At 43.6% G+C, this 26,406-nt stretch overlaps 1 protein-coding gene across 1 annotated transcript in view; it reads left to right on the plus strand.

Moving 5' to 3' along the window:
- arhgef40 (Rho guanine nucleotide exchange factor (GEF) 40) overlaps positions 1-26,406 on the plus strand; it is a 41,837-nt gene that overhangs the window by 10,100 nt on the left and 5,331 nt on the right. The window contains exons 2-23 of the mRNA XM_072669610.1: positions 856-945; positions 2,212-2,319; positions 6,802-7,087; positions 7,383-8,706; positions 9,060-9,307; positions 9,389-9,583; positions 10,108-10,222; positions 10,582-10,675; positions 11,512-11,598; positions 11,712-11,828; positions 13,175-13,273; positions 14,589-14,740; positions 14,977-15,115; positions 16,524-16,643; positions 16,769-16,960; positions 18,097-18,606; positions 19,349-19,767; positions 20,657-20,906; positions 22,068-22,157; positions 23,290-23,496; positions 23,734-23,919; positions 26,166-26,346. Coding sequence (XP_072525711.1) covers positions 856-945; positions 2,212-2,319; positions 6,802-7,087; positions 7,383-8,706; positions 9,060-9,307; positions 9,389-9,583; positions 10,108-10,222; positions 10,582-10,675; positions 11,512-11,598; positions 11,712-11,828; positions 13,175-13,273; positions 14,589-14,740; positions 14,977-15,115; positions 16,524-16,643; positions 16,769-16,960; positions 18,097-18,606; positions 19,349-19,767; positions 20,657-20,906; positions 22,068-22,157; positions 23,290-23,496; positions 23,734-23,919; positions 26,166-26,346 — 5,209 coding nt within the window. The remainder of the gene's footprint in view (positions 1-855; positions 946-2,211; positions 2,320-6,801; positions 7,088-7,382; positions 8,707-9,059; positions 9,308-9,388; positions 9,584-10,107; positions 10,223-10,581; positions 10,676-11,511; positions 11,599-11,711; positions 11,829-13,174; positions 13,274-14,588; positions 14,741-14,976; positions 15,116-16,523; positions 16,644-16,768; positions 16,961-18,096; positions 18,607-19,348; positions 19,768-20,656; positions 20,907-22,067; positions 22,158-23,289; positions 23,497-23,733; positions 23,920-26,165; positions 26,347-26,406) is intronic.

A 26,406-nucleotide genomic window follows, 5' to 3' on the forward strand; every position in this document is an offset into this window, starting at 1 on the left:
GAAATCAAGGGAATTAAAGAGCTGATCCTGCTTCTGTTGGAGTAACTGTCTCTACTGTCCAGAGAAGAAGACTTTCTACTAGATTCTGGAGGAGGAGCACTGCTGTGAGGATTTGATTGAATGCATTCAGCAACAAGAGCATTAGTGAGGTCAGGATGTTGGTTGATGATCAATACCCTACCTCATCATCCCCAACTCATCCCAATCAAAAGTACTGGATGGAGCTCCTCCACCATCATTCCAGAGAACACAGTTCCTCCACTGCTCCACTGCTCCTCAATGCTGGGGGGCTTTATACCCCTCTAGCCCACGCCTGGCATTAAGCAGCATGGAGCCAATAGGGTCATGTTTATTTATCTGCTCCAGAGTCCTATTCTATTGGCAGTACTTCTCTACAGGGTCTAGACAGGCTGTGTGTGTTTGCATTTACTCATGTGTGTCAGCAATGAGTGCAACTTAAAGTCGCTAAATGCATTCATTAAACAGGGTGTCCACAAGTATTTGGACACCGTGACACTGTTTTCCAACGCTGTGCAACTCAAACCCAAGTGTGTGTGTGAGTTTTAAGTAGGGGTGGGTTTAGAGGTCAGCATTGCTGTTGAAAAGGTCAGAACAGCCGTTTGGCCTGCAGGAAGTTTTTGACGGTCCATGGAATGCACAACAGGAAATGGGGTGTGTGTGTGTGTGTGTATGTGTGTGTGTGTGTGTGTGTGTGTGTGTGTGTGTGTGTGTGTGGGAGGAACAAGCAGTCAACATTTCACCAACACATTCCTTCATTCTCTCTGTCTCAGTGCACCCCCGTCCCCCCATGTGAATGTAAACTCAGTCTGTAAATGATGCTGTTCTCTCTCTCAGGGTTCGGAGGCGGTGGAGGACTGTGTGCAGGGGGCGCTGTCTTCCCTTTACCCCCCATTTGAGAGCACGGCTCCTCCTCTCCTCTCCCAGGTCAGTGTTTATTCTTCTCACACCACAAACAGCAGTTTATCAGACCTAGATAGATTGAACCTAGGGCTGGATTTAAACCCTAGTTTCTTAATGAAGGCCATGGTGCAATATAGAACCACAGGGATGCTTAAGGGGTTCTTCAGAGTGACAGAAAACCTGTCAGATGGTTCTACATAGGACCTTTAAATGGGTTCCACTATCTATATAAGTCATGTACCCTATTTTGATTAGAGTATTAACCTCTAAATTCAGTAACTGCTGAGAGAAATGCAGCAATTAAGCAATTTTATTTCATATTTCTTTCAAAATATCAGATTTGGGGTGTGATTTTATGAGATGCAGGCCCAAAGGTCATTCCTGAGGTGGTTTCTCCGAGTAACCGCTGTGTATTACAAAGGCCTGACTGTGTAATTTACTATTTTCGTGTGGTGCTCAGTTTCCTCTGTAATTGAATTGTCTCTTTTTGTGTGAGAGGACCAGTAATCACCAGTTAATACCAGGGTGGCATTTCTAAACCCATTGAGAATGCTGATTGCTAAGAAAGGGCAAAAGGTTTACTGCAGGTTCCAGGTTAGTTCATGTGCTCAAAAAGATCCTCATCAGATAAACACACAGAAAAGCCCACCGGTCCGGTCAGTTCATCAGTGTTAGCAGGGCCAGACACAATATTATCCTGTAGGCGCAATGTCTGTGACCATTTCCCCAATTTCTAGCCACTCCTTCACATATATTACATACAGTGTTTACTGGATAAAACCACCACATTTTACCCTGAAAATGCAGATTTCTATAGTTTTATTTAGCATCAATGTTTATTTATAATTTATTATTTGTATTTATTATTCGTTCCCATTATACAGCGTGTATCTACAAATAAAAGCTTCTACCGTACATGCAAAACCACCCTGGATCACCTGGTAAGCAGGTTCTGACAGGCTCCCCCAACAAGCACGTAGACCCAGCTTTGCAGAAAAACTACTGTGTCTACATCACTTCCTGTCGAAACTGAAATATAAAGTTTTCTTGTTGATGCCAAGTGAGAATTTTTTTATTTATTTATTTATTTATTTTTCAGTGACACTGTGCCTCAAAGGGTCAATAGGGATCCACTGATCTGAAGGGGGCGCTACAAATACATGCGATGCTATAAATAAAATAAGGAAGGTCTGCAGTTCATGTAGATTGTGCTGTATGTAACGTTCCCTTCTTCATTCCTCATGAACTTTGCGTGCACCACATAGGTCAGCTCCTCCTCTCTCTGTCCAGGTCTTCTCGGTCTTGGAGTCCACCTACCAGCATGACAGTTTGCGGTATCTCCTGGATTTCTTCATCCCAGCTAAGCATCTTCTGCACAGACTCCAGCAGCATGCCTGTGTAAGTGTCCAGCCATTCCCGCATTTGTGTTCAGCTCAGTGGAGAATTCTCTGTTTGTGTTTATAGGCCGAAGTACCGCGGTGAGTTGAGATGTTAAGGTGAATTTGAACAGATGTGCAAATGCACACACACAATTCTTGTCTAGACCCAGTAGAGAAGAAGTACTGCCAATAGAATAGGACTCTCTGGAGCAAATAAATAATCATGTCCCTATTGGCTCCATGCTGCCTAATGCCAGGCGTGGGCTAGAGGGGTATGAAGCCCCCAGCATTGAGGAGCTGTGGAGCAGTGGAAGAGCTGTGTTCTCTGGAGTGATGGTGAGGAGCTCCATCCAGTACTTTTGTTTAGGACGGGTTGGGGATGAAGTGGGGTTGGGTGATAATCATCATCCAACATCCTGACCTCACTTATGCTCTTGTTGCTTAATGCAATCAGTCAAATCTTCACAGCAATGCTCCTCCAAATTCTAGCAGAAAGCCTTCTTCCTTATCCTGTAGAGACAGTTACTCCCACAAAAGCAGGATCATCTCTTTTTAATACCCTTGATTTCAGAAGAAACTATAAATGAGCAGGTGTCCCAATACTTTTGTCAATTTAGTGTATATTACAGAAAGTAAGGGTATAGAATCCAACAGCAGAGCTTTCTGTGAGCTACCTTGTTTGTTTCACAGCTGTATAAAAGATGCAGGAGGCGGTGGTTCTTGTTGGATGCGCTGTGTTTTGTTTTCAGGAGTGAGCGTGAGTGTGAGTGAGAGTTTGGATTTGTAAGAGTGCGTTATTGTATTTAATGTTAAAATATGAACGATATGAGAGTTATCTTCCTCTGCATGGGTTTGTTGTTCAGAGTGAGAGCTTCTGACTGTGACAGTGAACAGCTGTGAATGCTGAGCTTTGGTAGAGCACCCTCATTACACATCGGGTAGACTGACCCCACTCGGGGTCCCGCTGACGGTGGTTAAGGGGTCAAACCGACATTCTCTCTCACACACACACACACACATATACATATGTACTGAAGTTTACTCACAACTGGGGACACGTGCTCGTTCGGCCACATATTTACACACACACACACTAGAGTCCTTACACATACAATGTCATTCTGTTACCCATTCATTCTTACTCCACAACTCTCTCACACATTTTCTCTCTTATATAAACACACACTCTCTCTCTCTCTCTCTTCCTCTCGCTCGCTCGCCCGCCCTCACTCTCAGCCGGCTCTGTTTTCACTGTCGCTGTGAGGAACTGGCCGGGACTGCCTGTGAGTCATGACTATAATTCTTACCATATGTGTGTGAGAGAGAGAGAGAGAGGGAAGTAGGGAGAGGGGAAAGGGGGCTTGGCTGAAACTCATGGGAGAAAGAAAGGAAGAAAGAGGGAAAAGGAATGGGAAAAAGAGAGAGAGAGAGAGAGAGAGAGAGAGAGGGAGTCTGGGGTTATAGAGGAGTGATTGAGAACAGGGGGAGGGATGCAGTAACCGAACACTGGGCCACATTGAGAGGGAAGAAGCAAGCCTGTGGAAGATGGCGAGAGGAACGAAGGGAGCGAGGGAGTGTTCCAGTGACAAAACGGAGGGGTGCGCGTACACGATGCGGGGGGATCCACTAGAAGGCGCCCAATTAAACAAGTAAAGACGTGGACGGTGTAGATTTGCACTGAAGACAGTGTTGTGGTGAGAGAGAGAGAGAGAGAGAGAGAGAGAGAGAGAGAACGAGGAAGAGCGAGAGAGGTAGAATGACAGTGGAGCTGTGTGTGTGGACTCCATAATATAATCTGGTCTCGTGAGCTGTTCTAACTGATAGAGAGAGGGAACATGTCATTGGATAATTGGACGCCAGCAAACAGCCCTTAGAGAGTCCAGCAGAGGTTGTAGGAGCTCAGAGCGAGGCTGAGAGGTAAGAAACATCTCCCTTACAGAAGAACTGAGAAGGTAAAGGTGGACCACAGTTCAGAACTAGGGGCACTCCTACCCTTTGAGCTTCTGCACAAGCTTCTGAAGAACTCCACATGCTTTGGTTTAGGTAAATCATCTCTCTAGACCATCTGGAGGTGTTTAGTAATCTAAAGCTTCTGATACGTTACACTAAATATAAAGAGTCATGCCATAGTAGAACCACTTTTGGGTCCATGAAGAAGCATGTTTGAGTGTAAATAACCTTTTTAAGGTTTAAGGAACCTTCACTTCACCCACAGAACCTCAAAGAACCTGTTCTAGCACATTGTTTATAACCTTTACATCAAGTGAAGGTTCTTGTCTTTAGGTTTCTCTCACTCAAACATGCTTTTTAATGGAGCCAAAATGGTTCTTCAATGCCATCGCTCTAAGAAACCCTTTCTAACATCTTTATTTTTGAGTGTACGTCACTGTGCTATCTGTGAAACTGTGGTAACTGTGGTGCTGAAGCCTGTCGTCTTTCCATTGGTCTGTTTTAATATGTAACATTTTGCATGGTAGTGTCAGAATGCACATGGGCAGGTCTGTTTATAATCACGAAGCAATACAGTTTGCAAAAAATAGGTTATTTCTGCAGTAAGTTGGATAAAAGCTTCTATTACTTTCATTATGTAAATATGTCCACGGTCAGAAAAGAGGGTATTGTACAGTTAAGGGTATGATAGGAGGTCCAAAAATGGTCTTTAATGAGTTTTAAAGGTACATATATATATATATATATATATATATATATATATATATATATATATATATATATATATATATATATATATATAACTAAAGCTACTGAAGTCGTACCCTTTATTACCTATAGTAGTGTTCGGAGTTACTAATGGTCCCAATAATCTGTTGTTTTGCCCCTGAGAGAGGTTCTAATCTAGTTTCTTTGGGGAGACTGGCCCTGTAGTTGGTCTAAGCAAGTTTATTAAATTCTAAAATGAAGAAAAGTGGAGAGAAGTACAGCAGGTACTCGTTCGAGTGTGTGGAAGTGTTTACTGGGTATACGGATGTTTGCATTGTTAAGGTATGAGTTAAATGGGGTTGATTAAGGGGTTGTATGCTGTGGGAGGCAGTGTGGTGCATCTATACACTATATACACCATCCTTGAGACTACGCTATAGAAAAATATTCACATGACATATACACTATATATACGATCATTTAGACTAAACAGTATGCAGATGTACACATTAATATTTACACTATTTACAATATCGTTCCAACAGTACAATATACAGATATATTAGCAAACAGACTACATGCACTATTCTTCAAACTACACTATATACAGATGTATACACTATATACACCATTCTTCAGACTTAACACTATCATTGAGTCTGTAAAAGGATATGCACACTATATACACTATATAGTTAACAGATTCACTATATACACTATCCCTCCAACTATACAATATGCAAATATACACACTATATACACTATCCCTCTAACTATACAATATGCAAATATACACACTATATACACTATCCCTCTAACTATACAATATGCAAATATACACACTATATTTAATATCCTTCGGACTATACAATATAAGGATATACACACTATATACAATAACCTTCCAACTATACAATATGCAAATATACACACTATATACACTATCCTTCAGACTATACAATATAAGGATATACACACTATATACACTATCCTTCAGACTATACAATATAAGGAGATACACTCTACATACACTGTATAGTTAACAGATTCACTATATACGCTATCCCTCTAACTATACAATATGCAAATATACACACTATATACACTATCCTTCAGACTATACAATATAAGGATATACACACTATATACACTATCCTTCAGACTGTACAATATAAGGAGATACACACTATATATACTATCCTTCAGACTATACAATATAAGAATATGCACTCTACATACACTGTATAGTTAACAGATTCACTATATACACTATCCCTCTAACTATACAATATGCTAAACAATACACACATACATTATACACACTACCTACTACCTACGTTTTCTTTCAGAATACACAATATACAGATATGCACACTATATACCCTATCCTTCAGACTATATAATATACAAAAATAAACATTATCAAACACATTATACAGCATTCAATTACACTATAATACAAAGTGCATGGAGTAAATGCATTTTCACACACTCTGCACTATACTTACACTCTAGATATACACAGTATAATACAGACATCTCCAGTATATGATAGTAATGGCCCTGGCCAGATAATTTACCAGACACAGAATAGAATTAAGTGTCATAGGGTTCGAATGTTAGTCCAGCAGATCTAGGTATGCTGTGTGAGTACAGGCCTCATTAGCAATTCAGTAGCCAGCTAAGGACTATTCTCCAGCCTGATGGCAGGGGTCCGGTTCTGGACTCTGTGCTTCTTTACCACTTTTCAAAATGTTTTTAAACAAATAATTTTAAACGTATTTAAGACCAAACTAGTTAAAAGCTAGGTAAAAGCTATTCTCTCTCGCTTCCTTTCTTTCAGTCCCAGTATCTGGGCTGTCTGTTCCTGCACTCTGGTTGGCCGCTGTGTTTGGAGGAGAAGGTGGTGGTTCAGCTCTCTACTCTCGACTGGAGGCTTTTGCGCAGTACTGACTTCTACCTACAAGTGGTGCCGTTCTCCACCCGTTGTCCCCGCCTGGCCCTCAAGTGCCTGGCCTCAGGTGGCCGCAACATTCAAGAGGTCCTGGTGCCTGAGTCGCAGCACCCCCTAGTGTTCACTGCTGAGTGGCTGCACTGCATCAACAAGGAGCGGGGCTGCAAAAGGGAAGGTGAGGAAATGAGTAAACACCGCAAACATGCCCAGGGGAACAGATAAAGATGAAAAGAATCCGCGGAAATGCTATGCTGGGCATGCAGGAGATAAGAGCACCAGAACTAAACAAGAGTGGCGCAAGAGAGAAGGAGGGAAATGAGTAAACAGGGTAGACTTCCCAGGCTTATAAACAATTTTGTGGAAAACAAGCAGTTGACGTACATCTTTTCCCAAATGACTTCAATTCTCTAGCTTCCTCTCTCTTCTTTTATCTTCTCATCTCCAATCTGTTCTTTCTTGCCTCTTTTCAGGAGGTGGCTGTCTTGACACCTGTCTGGTCAGCACCTGCGACGGCGTGGTGCGAATCCCTTGGGACGAGGTGGTGTACCCGAAATTACTTCACAACCCAACTGACCCTCTGTCAAGCCTGGAGCATCCCTCTGCAGGCTCTGCCGCCCCTGACTACCTCTCCCCGGCCAAGGGGGGGCTGGGGTTGGGCTGGGGCTCTTCCTCTGGTGAGGCCGACTCCTGGTCCTGGGATGAAGAGGACGACTTGCCTCCGGACGGGAACGAGGCCGAGATCGAGTCTGCTTTAGGGCGTCTGAGGCAGGATCATCTGGCTGGGGACGGCTCCGGGGATTACGTGGAACTCCTGGAGCCTCGAGGAGGTCCAGACGGTGGTGCTGATCCCAAGCAACGCTACCTGGAGATGCATGGGATCTGCAAGACTAAGACACTGCCACTGTGCAGGAGGAGCAAGGCCATTCGGTTGCGGAAGGGGAAGGCCTGGGGGTATGGCAGGAGCGACACTGGAGGAAGGACTGGAAGCCTGGGCAGGAGGGACAGCAACAACAGTGGCAAGGAAAGTGGGGGTGCTCGCAGGGATTGGGTCAATTCCAGACCTCCGCCTCGAGTTATCAATTTGGCTCGAGAGAGGAGGCCATGCCCTCCGTGCCTTCAGGACTCAGATGATGGCGGTACTGATCCAGTAGGTCTGGAAAGCAGGGGACTTTATTTGAAGGGTCCAGTCAAGGAGAGAAGACCTGGTGTGGGAAAGGAGAGGGAGGGAGCTGGTAGCACATTGCCCTGGGAGGAGAGTCACAAGGGACGGGTCTCTGTCAGTAGCCGGAGCTCCGGAGTTGAGGATTGCAATGAAGTAGACTTTCCCTTAGCAGGTCATCCAGGAGAGGACCATCCCGATCCAGATCAGGGACATCACTCGGACTCTGTTTTCGAGGGCGATAAGTCGTTGGCTGGCACTTTAGACAGTAGAGCTAAATGTCCAGCAGAGTTTGCCAGTGCATCTGAAGATGCAGATACATCAGGGACCCAACAGACTGACACAGCAGCTTCATTGGAGGAAACCATCAGTGGATCAGAAACAAAGCTAAAGCCACTTACAGATTCCTCTCATAACAGGGAGTCAGACTCCAACTACAGTGCTCAGAGCAGAACCAAAGATTCAGGTAACTCCAAAGACCAAACAGGACGTTGTAATGGACACAAGAAGACAAGTAAAAATCCTTCTCAACCAGGTACTAACAACGACGTTGGTGAAAAGCATGCTGGGAAGACAGAGGAACGCGTGTGTCCCAGAGGAAGGGAAGTTAAAGCAGCTGGATTTCGAGCACCCAGGTATAACATCTGCAGAGGTGGGTAGAGTAGGCAAAAATGGAAGTCAAGTAGAAGCATTGTAACTTCTGAATGACCAAGATCTGACTCCATAGCTCATACAGGATCTACTGATAACCAGTAGGGTCAAAACCCATGCCATTAGCCAACCTGTGAGGATATCATCATAGACCATGATAAAAGTAAATAAGTTTGTAACATTAAAATAACTAAATTGGTTTCACTTTACTTAAATGGTCCATTTTAGATGCCTCCTAGATGCTCACCTGACATTCAGTCGACTATTTCTTCACCCTACATCTAACCTAAACCTCATCAGAACATGAGCTGACGATTTCACGTTTTTTGGTTTATAGGCGGAAGAGGAAGGGTAAAGGAAAAGGAAAGGGCAAATCTGGTGGTCGTGTCAACCATAAAAGCAAGGCAGACTCCAGTCCCTCAAAGGTCCAGAACAAAGTGAGCCCAGTGACCTCCACCTCAGATTCAACAGCTAAGTCTTCCCACTCTGAGGACACCCATCCAGAGGAGGCCAGTAAGCAGGATAAAGACTGTGTTTTAACCAATGGCAACGAAGCAGAACCTAAGTCTGCTGATACAAGTGGAGGTTTGTCAGAACTAAAACAAAATAACTAATCCTTTATGAGTATAAAACATCTGATAAAACAACTTTTCATTTATTTCTCAGCTGAAAAACTGGAAGATCAACCTGAGAGCTTCAAAGATGTCAAGACCCAATCAGGCACATTTTTACCTGACCACTCTCCTGAAGAAGAAACCTCATCAGGACCTGCAGTCCAATCAAAGGAGTCATCCGAAACTCCACCTCTGCTTAGGGAGTTAGACGTAGATCTCCTCCAATCAGGAACGTTCATACTGACAGGTAAACCTGTGGTGCTAGCCAATCAGCCGAGCTGATTTTAAGAAGCCCTGGTTATTTTGGAGTCCCGTTTGTCCCAACATGATTTTATAAAAACAAAAATAGGTACAGATGACAGAAATATGAATATAAAATTATATTGAAAATAATTATAATTATTGTTTTGTGAATATAAAATACTGGAAATAAATACAATGTGATTTTAACATTTTAATTTAAAATGTATTTTAATGTTTTGTTATTATTATTATTATTATTGTTGTTATGATTTCTGATTTATTGTTTATATCACTTTATTATTTCATAATTTTTTATTCAGCTGCAAAAAAGAAATTAAGTCTACTTTTCTGCATAAAATTATAATACATAACATAAAATATATACATTTAAAATAAATACATTTTAAAAGGGTGTATAAGTAGCATATGCTTAATCACTGATTAAAGGGAACAGCCCTATCGATCAAGTATCTAGTCTTCAGTTCTGTCTTTGATACTAAAACATTGTCTCCATATCCCTCTGTGTAGGTACTGTGGACAGACTTGGACGAGGCTTGGTTATTACAGAAGCACACGTCCCTAAGGAGGGACACCATGTCAATGACGTTGTGCAGCTGTTATCCTGTTATTACACCATAACCAGGTAAATAATGTGGAATTTGGATGATTTTAAAGAAATTCAATCATGTAAGTACGCATGCAGAAGAAGAATGAAGGCTGGAATTATGAACATTGATCATGCCTACTGGTCTCCATGTTCCTCTCACTGCTAGCTGCTTCTGGCTGAGGTATTTCCTTATTAATACAGTCACAGTAATCAGGTACAGTACTGTGCATTCCTGTGCTGTATGTATTCTCATGCAGCATTTTAAAGCAGCGGTCCATTTAAGGACAGTTTCGGAGAGATGACTTCAATTTGTCCACCACTGGGCATCGTGCCATGACCTCTGCCTCAGGCTTTCATAATGTGTGTTATTTCTGAATGTTGTTTGTGAACTGTAGACCTGCGGCCAGAGAGAAAGGCCTGACTGTGCTGGTGGACAGCAGACAAGCTCCTCCACCCGAACTCTGCTTCTCTGCCTTGAAGTTATTGAAGGTGAGACGGTGTGTGTGCATGCGGGGGTGCGACGGACAACACCAGATAATTAGGAAACCTTATGTAATGTATAGTTAGCCACCTCAGATCCAATTACATGTATTTGAGATATTCTAAGTACATATAATAAGTAAGATCCTTCTTACTTCTAGACCTTTGGGGGCCCTAAGCGGGAAATATATATCTATATCCTGACCTTAGCCCCATATATATATATATATATATATATATATATATACAGTCATAGCAGAATATGACGACAGCCCTATATAAGAGTGGGAATAACCACCCTTGGCTTGGATGACACTAGTGAGACATCATGGTATGAACTGTATGAGGGTGGTGGAAGTGTTGATTATAGAGGTTAGCTGCTCCACAGTGTACCACCTGCCGGAGTTGTCGTTCCCCTCTGGCATCAATGACCCGTGGGGCACCACTGTTATGCCATTAGGAGGTGCTCAGTGTGTGAGAAGACTATTCTTAGTACACCTTCACTACGGCAGCTCTAGAACAAGTGTCTGCTGAACGGCGATCTGGAACCTGTAATATAATAGAGACGACTGAGCAGACATTAACCAGTCAGTCTTTTCACCTCAGTTGAGCATCTTTGAACAACAGTAGTCACCCAAAAGTCGTTAAAAAGGAAATTTGTGAAATGGGTTTCCTGTAAAGAGTTTGTTCGCTTATTTACTTTCGGAATATCAACAAGTTTAATTTAAACAGGGGTGCTAAAACTTTTGCACTTTTGTTTAAAAGCTTATTGTTCATAAGCCAGTTCCTAATGTTTATTTTTATATATATATATATATGTGTGTGTGTGTGTGTGTGTGTTACAGGCTCAGGTACCAGCAGCTCTTGGCTCTGTTCTCATTCTCACAAAAGAGGAGCAGGAGTCAGTCCTGCCCAGTCTGGATGGGATAGAGGTAAATAACACTACATAAGCCAGGGGTCCCAGTGGGGTTCTTGAGCTGTCCCTCATCTGGCACACCAGAGCCAGATCTGCTTTTGGGTTATTATACTACTCTCTCTCTGTCAGGTCCATTCAGTGAGAGGTACTGGAGTCCTTCAGCAGTATGTGGACAGGCAGCAGCTGACCAAAGAGCTGGATGGAGACTTTGAGCACTCGCATGCTGATTGGCTGACCTTCAGGCTGGTGAGAGTTTTTCATATTTATTATTAATGGACTACAGTTCAGTGACTTCAGCAGCACTGTCTGAGCTTGCACAACAAACCTCCACCCTACAGAGTTCTCTCTAAAATCTCCACCATGGAGAGCATTCTCCAAAACGTCCACCATGTAGAGCATTTTTTTAATCTCTACCCTAAAAAGCATTTTTAAAAACCTCCACCCTGAAAAGCGTTTTTTAAAAACCTCCACCTTGGAGAGCATTCTTAAAAACCTCCATCCTGAAGATTATTCTCAAAAACCAGTCAACCCTGGAGAGCATTCTCAAAAACCTTCAAATTGGAGAGCATTCTAAAAAACCTCCACCCTGGAGAGCATTCTTAAATCCTTCACTCTGGAGAGCATTCTGAAAATGCTACACATATGAGAGTGTTCTCAAAAAACAAAACTTGGAGGGCATGTTTAAAAAACCTCCATCCTGGAGAGCATTCTAAACAAACTTCACCCTGGAGAGCGTTCTCAAAAACCTCCACCCTGGAGAGCATTCTAAACAAACTCCAACCTGAAGAGCGTTCTCAAAAACCTCCACCCTGGAGAGCATTCTAAACAAACTCCAACCTGAAGAGCGTTCTCAAAAACCTCCACCCTGGAGAGCGTTCTAAACAAACTCCAACCTGAAGAGCGTTCTCAAAAACCTCCACCCTGGAGAGCGTTCTCAAAAATCTCCATCCTGGAGGGCGTTCTCGAAAAGCTTCACATTGGCAAATTTTCTCAAAACGCTCCACATTGGAGAGAATTGAGTAAAAAAACTCGGTCTTAAATACCTCCACATTGGAAAGCGTTCTCAAAAAAACTCCACCCTGGAGAGTGTTCTTAAAGACCTTCATATTTGAGAGTGTTCTCAAAAACCTCCACCCTGGAGAGCATTGATAAGAAAAAAAACTCCACCCTGGAGTGCATTCTCAAAAACCACTCGCCGCTGGAGAGCATTTTTAAAAACCTCCACCCTGCAGAGCGTTCTCAGCGTCCCCTGTTTTCCACTTTGAATAAGAAGGCCGTTCCTCAGTCTACCAAGGCTGCGCACTACAGTCTATAACTGCTAATCAGTCAGTGGTTCTGATGGAAGATACAGTGCTTTTCTCTCCACTTGGACGGCTTGGACCGGAGCGAGGTCCATCTCTGACTCTCCTTGTGTAGCTCAGCACGTTGGTCTGAAGACTCGCCCCAACGAGAGACTGCATTTAGAAACTGCATTCTGCTGCATCAGCAAAACACCGCCTGTAACCCTAAATAGAACTGCACCCGTCCAACCCCACCCCTGAACAGCACGTCGTAAACTGTTCTTCATCTCCTCTGATCTCCTCTCCACACAGAGTCTGGAGCAACTGACTGAACGCTGCCAGAGCGCCCTCTCTCTGCTGGGAGAGGCACTGCAGTCTATGGACTCCGAGCCGCTGCCTGACTGTATAAAGGTACGTGGGTGATAAACGGCTGGGAGGTTCCTGTCAGGTTTACTGATCACTGTAGGTCTGCGCTTCACTACAGTTCCTCACTACAGAGCTTACAAAACTAGTGTTATAATAGTGACCAAATCATCCATAGTGGTATATAGAATATTGAAATTGCTGCTCTAGAGTGTGTTTTAGAGTCTGTTTTAATATTTCACAGATCTGCAAATAAATATTCAGAAATGTTTGATGTGTCCAAAATTATGAAGAAAGCTGTAGATGATTCTACAACAGATCTGGACAAAAAATGAATGAAAGGGGCTCTACAGTCTAATGCACTAGCACTATGACCAGGGGGTTGCAAGTTCAAATCCTGAGTCATGCCACTTTGCCATCAGTGGCCAGAGTCTGAGAGAGCACAATTGGCCGTGCTCTCTCCAGGTGGGTAGGTGGCGCGCACTCCCCTCATCACTTTTAAGCAGTGTTAGCCAGCACAGGCGTCTGTGAACTGGTGAGGCTAACAGAACTTTCCTCTAAGTGCGCTGGTACCATCGTTAGTGCTATAGGGAGCTTTGAACGAGTGGGAACTAAATTGGGAAAATTCAATAAACACATTTATAAAAATATATATCTTATATAATATAACTTTCTTCTCAAAATACTAAATGTTAAACATCTAAAACTTCCTTTTAGTAAATAATTTATTGTGTTTAATTTACAATGTAGAAAAAAACTCACAAAATTGATATGTCAAGTCCTCCAAGACTCCAAACCTTTGAATGATAGTGTCTTAAGATTAAAAACTTAAAAATATGCCTATAGTTCTAAAGGTTAAATCTACAGCAGTGTAGATATATAATATAATAATAATATAATAAATGATATGATCTAAAATATATAAAACAATACATAGATCTAATACATATCAATAATTGTACATTTTTATATGATATAAAATCATTCAGTTATTCTTTATGGTGCAGGTTTAAAACCTGGATATAATATTGATTACGTTAATGGCCCCATGAGCGAAGATCCTGCTTCTTAATCCAGAATAAATTCATTCCAGTTTTTTAGTTTCTCTAAAATAGATTTTTTGACCCTTTTAACTGTTACATTTCACAGCTAAGATACATTACAGAAACTTTAAAAAATGTATAATGTATTTGCTTGGTTTATATTAAAATTGTGTGAATTTTTAAATGATATAATCCATATTTAAACAGTCGTCATTTAAGCATCCTGAAATCTGGGTTTAGAAAACCCACTGTGTTTAATATGTGGCATTGCTTTCTCCTCCTGGCCAATGAGAGCTCTCTGTTCTGTCTCCGCCCCCCAGGCTGTACCGCTGAGCGTTGACAAACACAAGCAGCTGATGTCGGATGTTCTGGCTGATGAGCGTCTGACAGAGCTCCAAAGAAGAGGCGGGGCTTGGCTGGCTGGACTGGCTAATGGAACATCCGGATTGGCTCAGAGGTCACCAGACTGCAGGTAGCCATAGAAACCAACTAAATAAAAGAGAAACACTTTTGGACTCATCAGAGACAATTTTCCACCTAATTCTGTGGTGAATCATACGTCCCAGAAGGAGTAAGTGGTCTGTGCTCAGCTCAGCTTCTGGGTTTTGGAAATTTCCCCTTGAAATTCTGAAGTGATTATGTAAATTGTGGTCATTATGTAAAGTTCAGGGTCGTTTTTATAATATCTTGGATGCGTCCTGTTTCTAGGGCCGCTTTGGCTGCAACCTCCAACCTCTACGACAGCGTTGACGATGCGCTCCATCGACTGGTGCGCGTCTCTAACCAGAGGGGTCACGATCTGGAAGCGCTTGGGAGACTGGCAACTCTAGTGGGCAAACTGGACAAGGTGATCAGGATGGGGCAAATGTAGCTGCACTGTATCTCGGTGTTGAACCATGACAGCTGGAGCTAGGCCTTTTAGTTTGGCCATAAATATGAAGACATATTGTTATGGTAGGTGAAGAGTCCAGGCACAGAGCTGACTGAAACCCGGTTGGGCTACTGCTGGTATGCACTGTCAGTTATGTAACAAGGACTTCCAGAGGGTGGGCTCTCCTGGAGATCTACCATCCTGCAGGTTTCATCTTGAACCCAAACCTAACACACCTCCTTCATCTAGATGAGAGCTTCTGAACACAGTGTGTAGATGGATGAGGTGGGGGTGTTGATTAGGGTTGGACCTAAAGCTCTTCAGGAGCAGCAAAGATCAACACAAGGCCTAATATGTAGATCCAGTGTAAATCAGTACATGATGGTTTTACTTAACTTTCTAATTACATTAGTGATTAATCTGACACTAGTCCAGACCTTTAGTCCAGCTACTTAACCCCTTGTACGCTAGGCTTTTTTGTACGCTAGGCTTTTTTTAAGACCTACTTTTTTTAATCAATTTATTTATAGGATTTTCACATCATAATTTCTCACGGTACATTTACATTTATATTTATATTTATATTTACATTTACGGCATTTAGCTGATGCTCTTATCCAGAGCGACTTACAAGGTTACTCATATTACAGAGGAGGGCCAATTGAGTGTTAGGAGTCTTGCCCAAGAACTCTTATTGGTGTAGCGCAGCACAGTCACCCAGACCGGGAATCAAACCCCAGTCTCCCACATGGTGTGGTAGCTCACTGGCAGGTAGTGGTGTTATCTGTTGCCAGTATTAACAGTATTAACAATAAAACTACAGTATTAACAATGAAACTGCAATTCAATTCAGAAGAGAAAAGAAAATAGTGGATAGAGAAGGTTATAAATAGAGAAGGATACATGAACAGGAATAATAAATAAGTAAAAAGTAAATAAAATCAATTACACAGGAATGAATATCAAAATAAAATAATACAAACTATAAAAGACGTAGAAGCATAATATATCCATATCATAGACATAACAAGTACACGTACATACAGCAGTCTGACTGGTTGATGAAATAGAAGTAAATCAGCTACGGTATCCGACTTGATGGTCATGTGTATTGGCTAGGTACCAAAAATCATTTAAAATGTATAATGATTCTATAAAATAACGACAAATAGGGTATATATTTTTTTATTTCCAGACTCCTTAGGCCTTCACAGAATACCCTCTATGTTATATATGCTTAATTCCAGTGTATACATCAAACACATAATGACTGAGTCAGCATAAGCTGCCCGTGGGCTCATCTTGCCTCATGTCTACTTGTGTCACTTACTGCAACCCTGTTAATCAGTCATACTGCATCAGCCTCTCTCTCTTTTCGGTTCAGTGTGAGACTGAGATAGAGCGTGTGCAGGAGCAGCTGGAGGACTATAAGGATCCTCCTCTCTCTCTCAGCCGCCTGTCACTCAAACAGCAGAAGTTCAAAAGCTTCAGAGAGTCCTCCATGGTGAGTGCGTGCTTATATGATCCAGTAAATTACTGTGAAGTTGCAGAAATGATGGTATTTTGGGTCTATTTATATATATATATATGTGTGTGTGTGTGTGTGTGTGTGTGTGTGTGTGTTGATAGGAACTTCACAGTGAGACTCTAGTGGTAATGGGAGAGGTGGAGAGTTGGTCTGAACTGGACTGGCCAGGGCTGGGGGTGGTCCTTAATCGACTCCCACCAATCAGAGAGAAAGTCAGAGACATGTCTCACTGTCTGTCTGACTGCTGGACACAACTGGACAACACACAGAGGCTACTGTCCACTCTGACTGAGGTACTACACAGGAAACAGCACCACACTTATTAAACACTCGCCTGTTAGTAGAAGAACACACTGCCCAGTATCTACCCAGACTGTCGCCCTGTTAATAGCAGGTGGCTTTGGCTCACAGTAAGGACCAGATTCTGAGGGAAAATAACAGGGTGGTAAACATTTGTATACATTACTATGAGCTTGCCGAAATCGCCCCGATGTTAACCCCACCTGTGACCATTGTAAACAAGCACCTGCTACACTGATCCATGTGTTTTGGCTTCGTCCCTCTATTTGTGGCAGTGGTTGTGGGTTTGATACCCGGGCTTGGCAAGCTGCCACTGTTGGGCCTTTGGGCAAGGCCCTTTAGCCAGTGCGCTGGAGTTGGCTGCCCACCACTCTGGGTGTGTGTGTGCTCAATGCCCCTAGTTTACTTGTGTGTGTGTGTGTGTGTGTGTGTGTGTTCACTACCACAGATGGAGGACACATTGCGCTGTACAGATACCTGCACCTTTACCTTTTTATTTTGTGGGCTTTTTCTAATATTACAGGGGTTCATATAGACCATACTCCTCTTACTGACCTACTGTTGTACTTTCTGTACGTTCAGCTTTCTTTACTTAGTGTTTTTCTTACTTATCGTTACTTTAGTGTGTATATTTTTGTTTATTATACTTATTCTGTTTATCTCTTTTTATATTAATATTCATAAGATAATGTTGGTAAATGGAGAAACTGCAAAGGAAGAATTTCATTGGACAGTGTAACTGCAACTGCTGTTCACATCACAGTAAACTCTTGAACGTGGTGTTACTGCAGATCACCCTGTTGCTGTATTTGTGTAATAGCCAATCTGATACAATACCATATGCTTCTCTTATAGCAAGACGTTTATGATATGATAATTTATTACACTAGAGAAAATCAGTAGGTATTTTCACTCTCATTGAAAGCCTTTTCTATCTTATGTGGATAGCCTTTTCCCTTTATTTGAAAATATGAACAGTTATTTATTTATATAACTACACAGTCTACCTTGTTAAGATGTGCAGATTCAATTAATTAAAATGTAATTAATTAAAAATGTCCCTGAATAAACAGTGTAAATCCTCATTAAACGCAGCCTACCTTTAATTCACTGTCTCCTCTCTCTGCAGGCATCCCAGTGGTGCGACGTGGTCTCCTCCTCCTCACCCCTCTCCTCCCCATCCTCTCCCCTCTCCTCGCTCCCCCCCATCCCGCCATCCCGCTTCCAGGACGCGCGGGCTCTGGCGCTGGAACTAGGGGGCGGGGCTCTGCTGGAACTGTGGGCACAGACCCTAGACCGCTACCAGCGGACGCTTGCCCACTTCAAGACCCGGGTACTGCAGGCCGAGCGCAGCCCACCCACCGCTGCCCAGGGCCAGGAGCCCGGCTCGAGCGCGGCCAGGTCTCCGCGGACCCCCGTGTCTGGTACCACCAGCATGTGGGAGCTGGAGGGGGAGGTGGAGGGAGAGTGGAGCGGAGGGGAGGGCGGGCTGCAGTCCTGGGGGTCACTGGCCTCGCTGTTCCGGCCTCAGAACTGCTCCACGCTGAAGATCGGAGAGGAGAAGAAGAAGGAGGGAGCCGGGGGGACGGCGGGGGGAGGGAAATTCCTACAGAACCTTCTCAACCCAAACAAGAAGAGCGTGAGTCTGTAGACTTTCCTCCTTTGCCTCAAATATTGCAGATCAGCCAAGATGTGTTGGCTCCCTGTTCCTACAGCATATTGACAAAAGTATTGGGACACCTGCTCATTCACTGTTTCCTCTGAAATCAAAGGGTTAAAAGGGGTGTATCCTGCTTTTCTTGGAGTAACTGTCTCTACTGTGCAAGGAAGAAGGCTTTCTAGTAGATTTTGGAGGAGGAGCATTGATGTGAGGATTTGATTGCATTCAGCAACAAGAGTGTTAATGAGATCAGGATGGTAGATGATTGATCATCACTCCACCTCATCATCCCCAACTTCCCAACTCATCCCAAATAAAAGTACTGGATGGAGCTCCACCACCATCATTTCAGATGCTCCACAGCTCAATGCTGGGGGGCTTTATACCCCTCTAGCCCACGCCTGGCATTAGGCAGCATGGTGCCAATAGCATGTTCATGATGTTGATCTGCTCCAGTGAGTCCTATTCTATTGGCAGTACTTCTCTACAGGGACTAGACAAGCTCTGAGTGCACGTGTGTCAGCAATGGGTGCAACTTAAAGTAGCTGAGTGCGTTCGTTAGGAGGAGTGTCCACAAACATTTGACAAAGGTTAACTCCGCCCTGGAAACAGAGCATAAACAAGGCCAGCTTTTCCTGTTTTTTTTCCTGTTTTCACCAATAGAAATGCTCCAGAATGACCTGGAGTAAAGTATTTTTCTCTCTATCTCTCTTCCTCTCAGCCCACAGAAGCTCCTCTGCCTCCCAAACCTCCCAGAAAGCGCCACCCGAGCTTCGACCTGCAGGCCCTTCTGGCACCGCGGCGCGCAGCCGCCACTGTGACCCGGCCTGCGGAGACTCCACTGAGCACGGGAAGCCGTGCCTCGCCCCTGTCCTGGCTGGGCAGGAAGGCTGTAGCTGACCCCATCCTCACTGCAGGGATAGCAGCGGCCGTGCCGGGGTGGAAGGATACCGGAGGAGGAGGAGGAGGGGGAGGAGGAGGTGGTGGCGGAGGAGTAGGAGGAGGAGGGGTGCTGATTCGTGGAGTGGAGGTCAGCAGTAAGGAGGTAGCTGACCATACTGGACTGACTAGGCAGCATGTGCTTCTTGGACGGACGGAGCGAGAGATGGGTGGAGAGAAGCCTGGTACCACTGCTCAGAGGTAGGTGTGTGTGAGTGTGTGTGTGTGTGTGTGTGTAGTGTTTTAAGGATGGGTTTTCAGGTGTGTATAAGTTAAAGGACCAATTCTTAATTTGTACAGTGTATATATGGCATATACAGATTTCTATTTTTATTTGGACAAAAGTATTGGGACACCTGCTCATTCATTGTTACTTCTGAAATCTAAGGTATTAAAAGGGTTTATCCTGCTTTTGTTGGAGTAACTGTCTCTACTGTCCATGGATGGAGCTCCACCATGATTAAGAGAACACAGTTCTTCCACTGCTCCGCAGCTCAATGCTGGGGGGCTTTATACCCCTCTAGCCCACGCCTGGCATTATTAGGCAGCATGGTGCCAATAGATTTGTGTTGATCTGCTCCAGAGAGTCCTATTCTATCGGCAGTACTTCTATGCAGGGACTAGATAAGCTGTATGTCAGCAATGGGTGCAACGTAAAGTATCTGGATGCATTCATTAGAAGGATATATAGTGTACAGTATATACATGCTATATGTATGTATTTACCTATAATTCAAAATATATATTATGAATGTATGAATGTATATGTAAGTAATACATTACTTACATATACATACATATATGTATAAAATAAATATGTGCATATATTTTTAAATAAATACCCAGTTCTTTATGATATATGCATATATATGGCCATATATCAGATTTCTGGGATTTAGCTAAATTGATTATAAAAAGTAAACAGTACTGTAGATCACGCAGTGTCAGAAAGTTTACGTAACATTGGACTACATCTGGTGATTTAACACTATGGCTGCTCGGCTACATTTACAATAATATAAATATGCTCTTCTCCTCAAACTGTCCTCTAACACACTCCTCAACATCACGTGTGTTTCCACCCTTTCAGTAAGCTGTACCTGCAGTGGTGCCGGCTGGTGAGTTCTGAGAGGCAGTATGTAGCTCTTCTGAAGGCTGTAGAAGAGAACTACCTCCCCCTGCTGGACAGCATGGATGCTCCGCCCTCTCTGAGAGGGAAGGCCGACCTGCTCTTCGCCAACTGGGGCAGCCTTGCAGCCTTCCACTCGCAAGTACTCCTCCCCGCCATGGAGGGCGCTCTTTCTCAGACGCTGCAACAGACTGACTGCTTCAGCAAATGCGTGAGTTGCGGTTTGATGTCTTCAATTTGTCAGTAGTTGGAATGACACTCTGCAACCAAAATGTCAGCCAATCACAAATAAGCAGACAGAATGCCAACCACTCAGCACTCACAGCTAATCGGCACTCAGAAGCCAGAAAGTCAACCAATCAGCAAATCACAAACAGGCAGCCAAAATGTCAGCCAATTGGCAATCAGTAGCCAGAAAAACAACAAATCAGTAGCCAAAATGTCAGCCAATCAGCGCTCAGAAGCCAAAGTGTCAGCCAATCAGCAATCACTATCCAGACAACCAAACAATCAGTAATCAGTAGCCAAAATCAGTCGCCAATCAACACTCTGCAGCCAAAATGTCACCCAATTGGCACTCAGTAGCCAGAAAGCCAACCAATCAGCACTCAGTAGTCAAAATGTCAGCCAATTGGCACTCAGTAGGCAGAAAGCCAGCCAATGAGCAGTCAGTAGCCAAAATGACAGCCAATTACAAATAGGCAGACAGAATGCCAACCACTCAGCACTCAGTAGCCAGAAAGCCAACCAATCAGCACTCAGTAACCAAAATATCAAAAAATCATGAATTGGCAGACAGAATGCCGACCTATCATCACTCAGTAACCAGAAAGTCAGCCAATCAGCAATGAGTAGCCAAAAGCGATAGCCAGAATGCCAGCCAATCAGCACTCAGTAGTCAAAATGTCAGCCAATCAGTACTCATTAGCCAGATTGACAGCATGACAATCAGCATTCGATAGCCACAGTGCTAGCATCTCCATGCCCTACAAGTCCTGCCCGAAAGGCTAGAGACATCCTCCATTCAATAAGGACGTAGCACTCAGGAGCGCCCTCTAGTGTTTTCAACAGTTTATGCTATAACAGCAGAAACAGGAGGAATCCAGGCTCCTCATAGAGAGGCTCTGGTAGCACCGACCTGCACAGTTCAGCGTTTCCTCTGCTCTCAGCTCACCTGATACAACTAATGAACCAATAAACGAGCCCTTACTGAGGAGCCCCGGGTGCGAGAGCAGGGAGAGTAGTTGCAGAGGTCCTCCAGAACTCGACCCTGTGGGTAATCCAGGAGGTTCGGGTGGATTGTTGAACAGGTGACTTTACAGCAGTGCATTAACACGTCTGTCCTGATTTCACTGCTGTTTGTTATTATTAGAGGGATCAGTTCCTGCAGTACTCGCACTACATCCGCATGAAGCCTGAGCCGGACTCCTTACTCGTCAGCCAAGCTGTTGACTTCTTCAAGGTGAGCTGCTTAACCCAGGTTATCCTCGACTCTCTCGGAATACACAGCCCTGCTTAATTATTAAAGGAGTTAAACTGCCAGCGTGTGTCCCGTAATTGGTGTAATGAAGTGGACGGTCGCTGGGGATTCTTGGCTGTGTTTGGATGCTACTGCTGTGTCAGTACCGGCTGTGCCCACTAGGTGGTTAATACAACTGCTGCCCACATAGTGATGCAAAGTGGAGTGTCCCTTGTTTTATCCAGAGTCTGTTTCTAAAGTAAATGAGAAACGGCGAAGACTCTCTAACTGTACTTAAAAAGATACTTATGGTGGAGAGTGAATTAATAGCATCATTGAAGATGGCTTCAGGTACATGCTGTCTAAATATTAACGGCACACATTAAACATCATGGTGAATATAAAAGTTCTGAGGGTTTATGTCTCAAAACATTTGAATTCTTGTTTGCTTCCCATTCATACTCACATACACTAAACTGACAAAAGTATTGGGACACCTGCTCATCCATAGTAACTTCTAAAATCAAGGGTTTAAAAAAGAGCTGATCCTGCTTTTGTTGGAGTAACTGTCTTTACTGTCCAGAGAAGAAGACTTTCTACTAGATTGGAGCAGCATTGCTGTGAGGATTTGATTGCATGCAGCAACAAGTGAGGTCAGAATGTAGAGTTAGGCAGAAACTCATCCGAAACAAAAGAACTGGATGGAGCACCACCATTATCCATCATTCCAGAGAACACAGTTCTTCCACTGCTCCACAGCTCCTCAATGCTGGGGGGCTTTATACCCCTCTAGCCCACGCTTGGCATTAGGCAGCATGGTGCCAATAGGGTCATGATGATGATCTTCTCCAGAGAGTCCTATTCTATTGGCAGTACTTCTTCTCTACAGGGACTAGACAAGCTGTGAGTGTGCATTTTCACATCTGTGTCAGCAACGGGTGCAACTTCAAATCGCTGAATGCATTCATTAGAAAAGGTGTCCACAAACATTTGGACATGTAGTGTGTGAGGGATTCTTAACAGTGATCTCTCTCTCTCTCTCTCTCTCTCTCTGTCTCTGTCTCTCTCTCTCTCTCTCTCTCTCTCTGTCTCTCTGTCTCTCTCTCTCTCTCTCTGTCTCTCTCTCTCTCTCCAGGTGAAGCTGTCTTGCTCTCCTGCCCTCTCCACCGTGTCCTTTCCTCAGTGTCTGTTGGCGCCCACTCAGAGGCTGCAGCACTACTGCGAGATCCTTGAGGAACTGGGAGGTCTAAACCCCGCCCCTGACTCCGCCCTCTCCATCCTGAGACACGCCCAGCGCCATGGAGAGGACTTGCGGGCCAGCGACCTCATCACGGGCTGCCCGGTGAGAAGGCAAACACACAGTGAGAGTGGATAATGATGATGATAGGGTTTGAGATCTGTGAGAGTGGAGTGATGGATGAATGCATGACAGCTGCTGCCCCCTGGTGGTCATATGACAGCAAAGCAAGTGTCATTTCTTATGGGTTATGGGTTCTTTGTCTAAAGATGTTCATAAAGGCATATGATACCTGTGTGTTCATGTACTGTGTGTGTGTGTGTGTGTGTGTGTGTGTCTCAGGTACCTGTGGCAGAACGTGGGGAGTTGGTACGCCAGGGCGAGCTGTGTGTGTGTGTGTGCACAGGGGGTCGGAGGAAGAAGACCGGAATGAGGAGTGTGTTCCTGTACCAGCATTACATCATTTTCACCAAGCACAAAACTCCTAGTCCCGGACGCAGCGTCTACAGCTTTAAACACTGTGTAAAGGTACACACTAACACACCACACATTCACACATCTCCTGACTGTTACCATTCATTAAAAAACTTAAAATAAATATAAATGTAATAAATATAAAAGTAAATATAAATACATTTTAAATGTAATAATAAAAAATGTATATTCTCTGTGAATCTGCTGTTATTTTTCTATATGTAAAATCTAGTAACCACTAGCAACACTATAGAAAGCACCTATTAACACTGTAGCGGCCACCAAAGCAACTACTTGGCAACAACATAGCAACTACTTGGGATACAATTGCAACCACTTAGCAACACCATAGAAATGACCTAGCAACCACCTAGAAAAACCTCTCATACATTGAAAAACAGACCCTGATAATAGAATATATGTAATTTTAATACTATTAAAACCATAATATTTAGGTAATGTTTTCGTAAAGTTAAAAATACTTTTTGTTGTTTGGCCTAAAACTATGTTTTCTTTATTTATTTATTGGCTAAATAAATGGGTAACATTAGGAATTCAACAATACAGCACATCATACTCTTCAAGACAAGGCTCTTAATTCAGTACACACACTGAACAGCCAATTAAGTTGCTTAGCATGTTAGCTCAAGGCTACTGCGTTTGTTGACAGTTAATGTAGTTTAAGGTTAGCGCAGGTTGCTTGTGAAATTGTGGCCCTTTTTATGTTGTTTGATTTTATTTCAGTTTCTTTTGTTATGGAAAGAGATCAGCCTGTGCCGCTGACTGCCAGCAGGGGGCGACGGCAGCAAAGTGCTATTAGCTGGTAAACTCTTAACACCAGGGGCTAATTAGCTCCAACCTGGTGCATCTGCTGCTCTGCTGTATTTAAGGCAGGGGAGCCGGCTCAGTTTTGCCATACCTTTGCTGAGAGTTGGCCAGTGTGGTGGGCTGTGGTTGTTACAACAAAATAAACAAATCCTAAAAATAAAATAAATAAAGGAGAGCTGGAACAACAAACAAACAAACACAAACAAACAAAGAGAAAACAAAACCCAGCTTTGATCTTGAAGAGAATAAACAGAGCTGAAAGAAAAAATGAAAGATCGCTCCGGCTCTGATTCTGAGTTAAGCTCTGTATAAGCTGAAAGAGTGATCAGCCTCCTCTCCTCTGAGAGGTGTAGTGTAGTGATTGTAGTTCAGGGTTGGGAAAGCTGCTCCTTTGTTTGTGACGTGCCATCTTTGCCATCCTTTGTTTGGTTTTCCCGCCTTTTTTCTATAATTAGTCAGGGGGTGTAATTCTTCTCATAGCCTGAGCTTTCTAATGGCCTATGGTAAAGCACTGGACCTGCATGGTCAGAGTCAATGCTCATTTGTACCCCCTTTAGGTATGAAAATAAACAAATGTTGTAACTGTCACTGTCCACATAGAAACGCCACGGCAACCACCTGGGATAACATTGCAAACACCAAGCAACCACTTGGGATGCTATTGCAACAACCCAGTAACCACTTAGAAGCACCATAGAATGTATCTAGCACTTAGCAAAACCATAACAATCACCTGTAAACACCTTAGTGGCCACCTAGCAACCACCTGGGATTGCAACTACTTAACAACACCATAGAAAGCACCTAGCAACCACTTAGCAAAGCAATAATAATCTATCAACATCATAGCGGCCCCCTAGCAAACACTTGGGGACCATAGCTAGCAAAGCAAACACCATAGAAAGTATCTAGCACTTACCCAAACCATAACAATCACCTGTCAACACCTGGATTTGCCACCTGGCAACAGCAAAGCAACCACCTGGATTTGCAACCACTTAACAACACCATAGAAAGCTCCTAGCAACCAAGCAACTTAGCAAAGCAATGATAATAACCTATTAACACCATAGGGGCCACCTAGCAAACATTTGGCATCAGCATAGCAATTACCTTGGATACTATTGCAACAACCTAGCAACAACTTAACAAAACCACAGAAAGCACCTAGCAACCACTTAGCAAAACCATAATAATCACCTATTAACACCACAGTGGCCACCTAGCAACCACTTGGGGTATCATAGCAACCACTAAACAACACTAAAGCAATTATCTGAGATACCATGGCAACCAGCTAGCAACACCATGGAGACCACCTAAAATACCATAGTAACCACTTTGCAACGGCCTACCTGCTGCCTGGAACTGCACATCTTTCCATAGGGACCAGCTGCTGCTGCTATAATGTCAGAATGTCCTCAGAAATACAGTAAACCAGTATAAACACACACACTGTGTCTCTGCCACAGACAGGAGAGATGGGTCTGACCCAGAGTGTTGGAGAAGAGGGCCTGAGGTTTGAGGTTTGGGTGAGACAGACGTCTCGCACCAAGGACTGCCTCACCATGCAGGCGTCTAATTCAGAGGAGAGAGAAGCCTGGACCCACGACATCGCCCAGCTCCTGTGGACACATGCCATCCATAACACAGGTGAGGTTTATGTGTTCAGGATGGGCGGCTTTAAAGTGGAGCTTTCTGGCCAACGTGGGC

This window comes from Salminus brasiliensis, chromosome 24, assembly GCF_030463535.1.
Source record: "Salminus brasiliensis chromosome 24, fSalBra1.hap2, whole genome shotgun sequence".
NCBI lineage: Eukaryota > Metazoa > Chordata > Actinopteri > Characiformes > Bryconidae > Salminus > Salminus brasiliensis.